Source organism: Clinocottus analis, unplaced genomic scaffold (genome assembly GCF_023055335.1).
Source record: "Clinocottus analis isolate CAN_PGR_092001 unplaced genomic scaffold, fCliAna1.0.p SCAF_2, whole genome shotgun sequence".
Lineage (NCBI taxonomy): Eukaryota > Metazoa > Chordata > Actinopteri > Perciformes > Cottidae > Clinocottus > Clinocottus analis.
The window spans coordinates 17,835,599-17,846,391 of record NW_027175931.1 but is presented as its reverse complement, the minus strand read 5'-3'; the positions used below and the strand labels follow the sequence as shown (position 1 = coordinate 17,846,391).

The window sequence follows — 10,793 nt, the reverse complement described above, 5'->3', positions numbered from 1 at the left end:
GTCCAATGTCTTACATACTATAACTGCATATTTGAAACACGACATATCTCATTACAGACTCACTTTGTATAGTTACATTGTATCAATAAAAAAAAACCTATAGGTTATCAGTGTTTAACAAATGTTTTTCATGACCGTATGAAATGATGTGTGTGCATCCAATTTTAAACATTCAAACCAATAGTTTTATTTGTGCTTGTGCTAGTGAGCCATAACAATTGTACAAGCACATTTGAATTGTGAAAGATAAAAGCAAAGTCAAACATCAAATCAAATTCTGCTCAATAGTTCCTCACACCCAGAGCGCAGAGGAGAGGGTGTGATGAAGTATCTGCTCACGGCCGCTGATGAAATTATAATCATCGGTTGTAGAAATCCAAGATAATATCAAAAAGCATTAAAGAATTGAAGAACAGAGTCAACAATAAATTCACTGGAGCGACAATCAAACCAAATTCCTTCTGTGTTCCCAATGATTTGCAAGTAAAATTGGGCTCATGTTTGGATAATATGTTCAGATTTTATTGCTACAAGAACTTTGAAAGGTCACTCCTTTAATAAAAAGTGGAGAGTGCTTTCCAGTATTATGGTGCATGCTCCTCCCTCCGTGTGAATGTCATACAGATCATTATAGAAAAGCCGTGTTCATTTATTTAAGGATATCCATGTTTCTCTCCCGACATTTTGTCAACTACAAAAAAATCGTCACACATATTTGATGTTAAAATAAATTAGTAAACAGAATTTTGCAAATGTCTGAGACTTTTGGGACAGTTTCAGTAATATTGTGTGAAGTGTGTAAAAGTATAAACCTGTTAAGTTTACAGGTACAGCAAGGTAGCACATAAACACAATATATACACCAAAAACTACTGCTAGTTATCTTTTTATCTTCTAAACACACAATAAAGCGATATGCTCTTTGTAATTTGTAAACAGTTGCAATGCTGAGATAATAATAACCTATCAAAATATTGAACATTGATTGGGAATCTCAAACAGGTTCATTTATGTCGTGTTAGTTCTTTTATTTTCCCATCAGGTGCTGTTTTGTATTCTTTTCTGGCTTCAGTAAAATAATGTAGCACTTTGGAGCAAACAGGCACAACAATAAGCCAAAACTGGAAGCCAGAATGGCAAACGACTCCACTGCATCTGCATAATTCCCAGGAGAGCTGATGTAAGCGGGGATGAATGCCAGCCAGACCGCACAGAAGATAAGCATGCTGAAGGTGATGAACTTGGCCTCGTTGAAGTTGCCCGGCAATGCGCGGGCAAGGAAAGCCAGTACAAAGCACAGACAGGCCTGGAGACCAATATACCCCAGAACACACCAGAATGCAATGCTGGAGCCCACACTGCACTCCAGTATGATCTTTGAGCGCTCATACTGAGTGTTCGGGGATGGAGAAGGGGGAGCGTCAATGAGCCAGGCGGCGCAGATAGCCACCTGAATAAGAGTGCTGAAGAAGATGATGGCCCTCTGCTGTTTGGGCCCCAGCCACTTCATGATGTTGTCCCCCGGCCTGGTGGCAGTGAACGCAGCCAACACCACCAGGGTCTTCCCCAGGATGCAGGAGATGCAAAGTGAAAATGTGATGCTGAAGGCAGTGTGGCGCAGCATGCAGGACCAAAGGGTTGGTTCTCCAATGAACAACAGGGAACACAAGAAACAAAGAGTGAGAGCGCACAGGATGAAGAAGCTGAGTTCAGAGTTATTCACACGGACGATGGCACTTTTTCTATGATAGAAAAAGACGGCAAATACAGCTATAGTGAGGCACGCACCCACCACAGAGATCACTGTCAGGGCTATGCCCAGTGCATCATAGGCCAAGAACTCCACCTTTTTGGGGATGCAGGCGGCTCTTTCGTCGTTTGACCAGAAATCCTCGGGACAAAGTGTGCAATCTATTGAATCTGGGGAAAAAAAGGGTAGTTCAAACATCCAGTATTCAAATAGTACATCATGGTAGTACATCAAAGAATACTTTTAAAAGATATTTTGATGGTAACTATGAACATCCAGCATGATATGAGCTAGATTCCCCCAAAATGCCTCCTGGAGCGTCAATAAGACACCTTTTTGGAAAGATTAGGGCCTAAAGGATCTGAATCTGCAACAAAAATCACAATAATACAAAGTCTTGGTCTTTTAGGAAGAAGTTTCAGTCAAATAACTGTGTTTGGTTCAAAAATGGAAGAATTGCGTATTATAAGCCAAAAGATTGTCTGAATTGGGCATGCTGGGACTTAAAATGGCAGCGGGAGAATTTCCATACACAGTTTCCAAAAGGTTAAATTGTTGTGCACGATTTGTCTACCCTTGCTAGCTTGCTACACTTGCTAGTCTGCCCCAGAAATACGGGATGGTCAAAATTGTCATTTTATTGTCATCCACTATTAAATTACAGAATGACACGTGCTACATATGAGCTATCCAGATCTTATCTCATCAGCCCTTATTTGAATTTATTATGATTTCTATGGCTTGGTTTTGAGCTCACTTGTCTGATTGCTAATTTTGCCACTGTCACATGGAACACAGTCAAAGCAGCAAACATGTTCCCCACGACGGACAGCCTTCCTGAACCCTGGGAGACAGCTGGCACTGCATACAGACACTGGCACCTGGGGAGCAAAGAGTGGCATTCAGCTAGGCAGTGTGAACGGAGTCTGCAGAGATAATATATAATAAGTATAATAAGTCACACTGTATGGTGGGCTTTGAACTATTTACGCAATACAATAGAACTCACATCAGATCCAGCTCGTTCAGCCCACCTGACTTACCTCCACCTTAACCTACAGAACTTCAACAGTTGGCATCTGATGAAGGTAAAAACACAGTGTGAGCAGCTTGCCTCCCTCTGATGCCCTGCCCACATTATCCTGTCCTCCTGGATCACCAGCTCCTCTCCGGCAGGCTTGGTCCCATCAAACAACCCCACGTTGACAAATTCAATGTTCCCATCCGGGCCTCTCTGCCAATTGAGGATGTCATAGTACGGTATGGAGTCTCCCTTCAGGTCGAAGTTTACCTCCTCATCTGCTATATTAAACTTCACTTCCTGGAGGTAGTACTGGAGCTGGCAAACCAATAGATCATACTCTAAAAAATAAACTCCAAACACAATTTACATCACACAACAAAAAAAAAACAATAAGAAGACTGAACTCTACCTGCCAGGGGTGTATGTTGTTGCCTTGAGCACATGAGTGGTTTTGGAAAGGGCCAGTGCCTGGTTGACAGAGAAGAAGGTTGTGCAAGGAATAAGCAACTGCATATACAGCTTTATAGACATTATAGGCCACCCGAGGGCTGGAGGTATTCATGTAGGCTGAATGCTGTTCCAACAGGGACTCCTGCCCTGAGCATGGAGGCAGCTGGGAGCCAGGCATCGGAGAAGGATTGCAACCATACAGGGCCTCCCACAGTTCCTTTACCAGATTATTATCTGGATACAGCTGAGGGTTAACTGTTTGAAGGTAGAGGCTGAGTCTGGAGATATGACCTTTTCGGATGCCAAACCCGATGGTGCCCCCGAGGTAGGGGTAAAACTCGCTGCCTGTGAAGACAGATGCTGTGACCCAAGCCTCGCTGGCCACCCACTGGATTCCAGTGATGTTCTGTTTCATGTAGTCCCTCAAAAAAGGCGTCATCTCCCCCTCAGCTGAAAACACCACCACCACTTTTGCCGAAGAGGAACGCATCACCTACGCAGAAAGCCAGATGATGAAGGAAGACAGTCTCACAAGGTACAGAGAGAGAGAGATGGCAAAAAAACAGATTACAGATTACAAATAAGTGACCATGCACAAAATAATGTGTAATAACTGCATGTATTACATGTTACTATATATAGGATTTGAAAATGTAATCTAGTGATCATTTACCAAAAATATACTTTGGCAAACAGTGCCAATACCCCTGACCCCGCCCCTCCAAAGCTCCAATCTATGACACTGGGAGAATGAAAGCAACACATGGGCTGCAACTGACTTCTCTCTAAACATGGACTTCCCTCGGGCTGATAATGATGTGTAATCAGCAACTACTACCAACAGGGTCTTGGGGTGAATACAAACTCTCTAGTGCTTTAAAACCTAACTCTGTGTGCTTCGCCTATACCTCCATGATCTCCAGAGCCCTCTTGCGATCGTAGAGCAGAGGGATCATTTCTTGGTACGCCACACACACTCTGGTCCCTTGTAATTCTCTCAGTAAACCTTGCACAGCAAACCGCCCGTACTCGTGGTCCCCTCGCACCAGCCCCACAAAGCTCCAGTTGAAGCGTATCAGCAGCTGAGCAATGGCTTTCACCTGGGTGCAGCAGTAGAGATGGACAACACAGTCATGAAACATAGTTCACTGGCATTATTTCAATATAATGTCTATACAACAGACTGGCCGTCAGTCTGACAAACAATTGAACAATTAATCAGACACCTCCATCTGCACTATCTGCACTTTCTGCACCACTGTTTCCTGTCGTTCTGTTTTCTGAATGTCTTTTTTTGTCTTTTATATTAAGAGCAAAGAGAAATCTGAGTAAAATTTACATGGCCATTAAAGCTGATTTTGATTCTGCATTTTGTTCTTATGCTAGGCAATGGACATATATGACAATTTCAAGAAATGTCTTCTTACAACCTTATTCTTCATCAAGTCCTGAGGCCAAATTCCCACCTGATAGTCATCGTTTGGGATCACTCTGAAGAAGGTGGGGAACTCTTTTCTGTCAGTGAGACAGGCGCATGAAGAAAAGTAGCTGATCTGTGGAAAGAAGATTGTAAGATAATATGCTAATGTTTTGGGTGGATTAAGAAGTAGTCATCTTTACCATTGGGATTCTGAATGGTTGTAGGATTCTTGACACCACGATAGACTGAGCAGAACCAGATTCCCCGATCACAGCGAGGAGCGGAGACGCCCCTCGGCACATGGGGGAGTCGTCCTCGCTCAGCCCGTTCAACACCGCCAGAGCCGCCCGCTGGCCAGTCAGCGGATATGCACATGAATCAAATATTTTGTACCCAAGGGTGTAGTTTGGCAAAAGGTCTGCACTCTGATTGATCTCCTCCACTGCCAGCCTCATAGTCTGGGCCCAGCGGAAAGCCCTGGGGTCGAATCTGAAGCCGGCAGAAACAGATGCACACAAAGGAAAATATCACGTTTGAATTGGAAGTTAGTCAGAATTGCATTTTTTTTAAATCTATTTTTGGAAAAAAGTAACAGAGTGGATTATTTTTGCTATGTACTCATTTTTGAACATCTTTTTTTAGAATATGCTACCAAAATACAACTTTATTAACGATTTATTTTACACATCTGTATTTTTTTATTACTTCCTGAGATGTTATCTTAAAAGACTCGAATGATGTCAAACTACTTTCAGTGGAAAATACACACATTGTTCAATTAGTACACTTCCAAGTTATGCATTAAAATTGCTTGCTGCGTATAGAGCATATTCCCATTATCCACATTTTAATGAAACTAAATCACATAATGAATAAAAATATTAGGCAATCGCACACCCAATAAATAAATAAAACATTCTCGTTGTGTCTCTCTTGAACATTATTTACTCTGACATAAATCTTTAACTTAAACTAAAATGCAATTCAGTTCAAACCAACTTCTCACGTCAGACCAATTATCACCATATACCCAAACCTGATGAGTAAAAATGTATTCAGTCAAGGAAAAGTTGTAAAAAATCAGACACTATTTGAGTGAAAAAAGGAAGTTGCGTAGTCCCACTATGATTCTATTAAACTCACCCATTGCACTTCACTGGCAGGGCTCTGTAGGTGCTGTTCAGGTCAGGCATCTCCTGGTTATAGTGCAAAGGGAAGATTCCTCCAAGAACATAGTCACCCTGGGCCACGAAGCTCGGATTGAAGCTGTTTTGAAGCGTGCACGCTTTGGCTGCAGATGGTGGTGAGGAGGTAAAGCTGGAAATTGGGATACAGGTTATACTGAGGACACAGAGAGAGTAAAGCAATGACACTAACACAAGTGCAGTCATATTGTTCACACACCCCTAACCCTGACAGAGAGGGAGATACATATATATATTTATAGATATTAGGCAAGTTCTAAGCAGTATGTCACTGACGTCAAAGAGACACTGGATTGGATATCAGCAGCCCCACCTGATTTACTCAAGACTGAATTATGCAAATTAATGATGTAATAGGACATTGATAAAAGATATGTGCATTTCTATTAAAAAAAAGACTTACTTGCCAGTTTATAACACCGAGTTAGACCTACTTTAATTTAATGTTAGAAATCCAACCTACTTATTGGTAAAAATGGATTCAGTCTGGATTAAACAGATTCAATTAATAAACAGATATTGAATAGGACTTCAATATAACATGGACGGGGCAAGGCAGATGTAACTTTGTCTCCAATTTAGAAAAAACAAAAAAAACATGCAGTTCATTCAATTTCAAACATTTAGAGCTCCGGACGTTCTTGGGAACAAAGACGTTTCAGCTTCTCGGTCGCACCACAGCAGCCAGCTGGGTGCAGAAACAGTGTGTTCACACACACTCTGAGGTCATCGAGAGCAGCAAAGCTGTCTTCAACATTAACGTTTCTTAAGAGGTCACCTGTCAGTCACAAAAACTCTTGGGGCAAAAAGAAATGGCGGCTCACGCTGTGGAGACGCCCGTGTGGGTCAGAACGCTTCGGCACATTTTTCTATCTGAATTTAAAATGATGAATTTCTTAATTAAAATCCCCACATGAAATCAATTCCTCTTCATATCACACAACGGTTGTATTTCTGTTATAACAGTACTTATATACACACAGATAAAATATTCAACCATAAACAATGCATGATGGCTCATCATTTAATATTTTTTCAACAAAAATTACACAACTTTAATTCATTAATAATTCATTTGTATCGTATATATATTAAATAATCACTTCCATCCATGCTTTTTGCCTACAGCACAGTAAATATGTGCATTTTGTGTACATTATGTATAGAAGATAAGACATTAAATATATATTGCAACTATTGATGAAAACTCTGCAGTACAATACAGTACATTGGATCATTAGGACTATCTTCAAGAATTAAGAAATCCTACTATTTCCCATGACATGTTTCTTGGTATTTTTCTCCGGCTTGATCAATATTATGTAACATTTAGGTGCAAAAATGCTAATAAATAAGCCAAATGCTGAAGACAAAATTGCAAATATCTCCACAGCGACAGTGAACTTCCCGGGAGAGCTGACATACGCTGGAATGAAGGCAATCCAGACGGCACAGAATATCAGCATGCTGAAGGTGATTAATTTGGCTTCATTAAAGTCATCAGGCAACTTTCTGGCTAGAAATGCCAGGACCAAACTTATTAATGCGAGGATCCCTATGTAGCCCAGCACTGCGTAGAAAGCAGCGTCAGAGCCCGTGTTACATTCTAAAACAATCTTCGTATTGCTGTGTTGAAAAACCATGTCTGGGAAAGGCGGATTTAACTCAAGCCACAACACACATATGACGATCTGAAGCACAGTGCAGGAGCACACTATGATCCTTTGCTGAGCGGGACCAAACTTTCCTGCAAATGCGTTGCCTGGGAATGTGGCTTTGAACGCTGTAACGACAACAATAGTTTTCCCCAAGACGCAGGAAATACAGAGTGCAAATGTCACGCCAAAAGCTGTGTGGCGCAACATACATGTCCAGACTGTGGGTCTGCCCATGAAGGTGAGGGGACAGAGGAAACACAAAAACAGAGAAAGCAGCAGGAAACAGCTGAGCTCAGAGTTGCTGGCCTTTATCACCGGAGTCTCTCTGAAGCGGATGAAGAGCATCATCGTGGCCAGCGACAGGGAAGCCCCGAGCAGGGATACGACTGTGATAGCTATTCCCATCGACTCGTGATAGGTCAGGAACTCAATAGCTTTTGGAATGCACTTGTCTTTCCCCTCGTTGGACCAGTATTCCCGTGGACAAGGTGTGCAGTCTGCTGCACCTGTTGAACATGAGCAGAAAAAGATCAGTGCAGTGACTCTGATAATTATATATTATACATCAAATGTATGCAAACACTAATCACATGCTATGTTATTGGATTGTGTGTGCTTTACTTTGGCAATCATGGGTTTGATACCTGTTGAATTGGCTATAGTTCCATCTGCACATGGGATGCAGTCAAAACAGCAGTTGGGTTTTCCCTTTTTATGCGCTTTCCTTGTTCCTTCTGGACAAGCATCAGAGCACATCGACATCGGGACCTGAGCAAAAGAAAAGTTGTAATTGTTTTTTTATATACTGTATATGTATTGTTCTGATCTACTGGTCTTATGTTTCAACAAAAGATGTAAGCTTATTGCATAACTAATATTTTGTTTTACCATTTTTCCTGTCCTCCACACAATTTCTTTATTCTGGATCCTGAGTTTATAATCTGCATTAGCAGCAGAGGCAAAATGACCCACTGTGACATGTTGCACCTGCCCGTCTATGAGTTGCCAGTTAATAATATCATAAGAGGCAGGAGGGTCACCATTGACATCAAAAAACACATTATCCTCAAACTGATTCTTAAAATTCACCCTTCGTAGGTGATCAGTGACCTGATAAAAAGAACAAATCGCTCATTACATATTCTATTGAAAAGACAACTACACAAACACATTCTTAACTAACTATTTCTCACCTCTTTGGGCTGAATTTGGGATATATTCAAACATGGCCTCACGGTGTTTTCTCCGACTGGTTGACAGAATACCAGCTGATGTAGCGCATGTGCAATGGCATAAACTGCTTTATACACGTTATAGGACACTCTGAGCTCTGTTACATTGAAGAATACATCCTGGGAATTCAATATTGTCTCATAGCCGGTGCATATTTCTTTTGATGCCTCAGTTCCAATTTGTTCCCCGGGTAAGAGAGGACGACAGCCAACCATAACTTCCCAGAAGTCCCTCACAAAGGCTGCACTTGGATCCGCATAAGGGCTAATGCCTGTGAGAAAGTGTTGTAAATTTGGAATAGCCATCTTCTGCACCACGAACCCCAAGGCGCCACCAAAAGCTTGATATATTTCGGGTGTGGAGGGTCGAGTTGCTGTGATCCAGGCCTCACTGGCAATCCACTGAATCCCTGTAATATTTTGCTTCACAACCTCTTTCATCAAAGGGTAAAAGTCCCCCTCTGGAACAAAAGCAAGAATGACTTTGACAGCAGACTGCTTGATCATTTCCACGACATCCAGAATTTTATCCATCGTATACGTACGCAGAATTGTGCCGACAAATGCGATACAAACCCCCAGCTTCTTAACCTCCTCAGTGAAAGCCTGAATCCCACCTCTCCCGTAGTCATTGTCTGACTGGATCGCCCCGATCCACTGCCAGCCAAAACGTCCTACAAGTGCTGCCAAAGCTTTCGCCTGGAAATAGTCGCTGGGGATCGTCCGAAAAAACGTTGGATATTTAGCTTTGTCGCTCAGGCAGGCACATGTTGAGAAGTAACTTACCTATAAAAAGAACACCACAAGTGTCACAAAACAAACACTGCACGAGCATCAAACATATCCGCAATACAACATATCATTGACTCTCTTACTACTGGCACTTGAAATGGTCCAAGAGTTCCAGCCACTGCTAAAGACTGAGATGATCCTGATTCTGCTATGAGGGCAGAGATCGCTGGAGGACAGGGGGAGTGGAGCGCTCGCTCCTCGGGTCCACTAGCCAGCGCTAGTGCAGCGCGCAACGTGTTGGTGGGAGACGCACAAGAGTTAAGGATCCTATATCCAAGAGATATGTTTGGCAGGAAAGCAGGATCATTATTTATTTCTTCAATTGCAAATATCATCACTTGGGTCCATCGAAAAGCACGCAGGTCAAATCTAAAAAAGGTTTGGGTTGAAATAGGTTGTAAAATCACGGTACAGTACATGAATGTGAAAGAGCAAAATTATAGATAATGAGCTCGTATGAAGTCGGGCGTGTTAAAACTTACCCTGCACACTGAGCTCGAGGTGGCTCGCTCCCGAACGTAGGAGGAGTGCTACTTATTTCTTTGTTGAAAACCGGGAAAATCCCCCCAATCATGACGTCTCCGTGCTTGAATAAACTAGGCATGCCAAACTTCCTGAACAGTTCACATTCAGGAACTGTGCTCGGGCAGAGAACAAGAAGACACAAGATAATAGCTCTCTGCAGCTCACGCATGTTTTACTGGAGATGAGCAAACAGCTCTTACAGCAGCAGCGTCGTGTTCGGGTTGATCTGCTCCCTTCATAAAAGGGTGATTTATCTCCCACAGGGCACTGCAGTCTTACATGGGTCGAACTATCACACATACACACACACACACACACACACACACACACACACACACGCACACACAATGTAGGGCTAAGAAAGCTTTCTGCAATGTCACAAGTAAGCAAGTACTTCAGGAGCAAACGTGACGTGGAACAAGATTATGGGTTTGGTTTTAACCAAATATGCAGAAATAAATCTGCACCTGTCAATTGAAACTTGACCTTGAAGTTCCAAAGCAGTTGTGAATGGACAAAAACAGATGTGACCAAAGTGTCTGATTGGTCCGCAGGAACATATCATTTACTTCGCAGGAGGAACACAGGGATATTGGATCTGATTTCTCTTTTCATACAAACAAAGGCATTTTAGCTTATTCTCAAAGAACTGTGCGAAAACAAACTCGTCCTCGTGACGTCAATGTTACAGTGAACACAGTGACATCTGCTGGGCAAAAGCTGATTTTACTCCCTGA

At 42.2% G+C, this 10,793-nt stretch overlaps 2 protein-coding genes across 2 annotated transcripts; both read right to left on the bottom strand.

Annotated features, from left to right (window-relative positions):
• Positions 1–1,027: 1,027 nt before the first annotated feature.
• On the bottom strand, positions 1,028–6,714 carry LOC137790175 (extracellular calcium-sensing receptor-like). The gene is made up of 10 exons (XM_068584158.1): positions 6,674–6,714; positions 5,788–5,985; positions 4,845–5,133; positions 4,691–4,777; positions 4,133–4,324; positions 3,448–3,717; positions 3,184–3,387; positions 2,865–3,089; positions 2,508–2,631; positions 1,028–1,920 (listed from the first exon to the last, which is right to left on the bottom strand). The coding sequence occupies exons 1-10, from the start codon at positions 6,712–6,714 to the stop codon at positions 1,028–1,030; spliced, it is 2,523 nt and encodes an 840-aa protein (XP_068440259.1).
• A 391-nt stretch (positions 6,715–7,105) lies between these two features.
• On the bottom strand, positions 7,106–10,105 carry olfcn1 (olfactory receptor C family, n1). Its single transcript, XM_068584157.1, has 6 exons — positions 10,014–10,105; positions 9,618–9,900; positions 8,953–9,525; positions 8,495–8,617; positions 8,152–8,275; positions 7,106–8,007 (listed from the first exon to the last, which is right to left on the bottom strand). The coding sequence occupies exons 1-6, from the start codon at positions 10,103–10,105 to the stop codon at positions 7,106–7,108; spliced, it is 2,097 nt and encodes a 698-aa protein (XP_068440258.1).
• Positions 10,106–10,793: the final 688 nt, after the last annotated feature.

Excerpts from the sequence above, each read along its gene's own strand:
- LOC137790175 (XM_068584158.1), bottom strand. The coding sequence starts at position 6,714 with ATGTGCCGAAGCGTTCTGACCCACACGGGCGTCTCCACAGC. Across the intron at positions 4,325-4,690 it reads TCCCAAACGATGACTATCAG|GTGAAAGCCATTGCTCAGCT; the intron begins GTGGGAATTTGG and ends TGCTGCACCCAG. Across the intron at positions 1,921-2,507 it reads CAAAATTAGCAATCAGACAA|ATTCAATAGATTGCACACTT; the intron begins GTGAGCTCAAAA and ends TTTTTTCCCCAG.
- olfcn1 (XM_068584157.1), bottom strand. The coding sequence starts at position 10,105 with ATGATTGGGGGGATTTTCCCGGTTTTCAACAAAGAAATAAGTAGCACT. Across the intron at positions 9,526-9,617 it reads TTGGACCATTTCAAGTGCCA|GTAAGTTACTTCTCAACATG; the intron begins GTAGTAAGAGAG and ends TTCTTTTTATAG. Across the intron at positions 8,618-8,952 it reads GGGACTTCTGGGAAGTTATG|GTCACTGATCACCTACGAAG; the intron begins GTTGGCTGTCGT and ends TCTTTTTATCAG.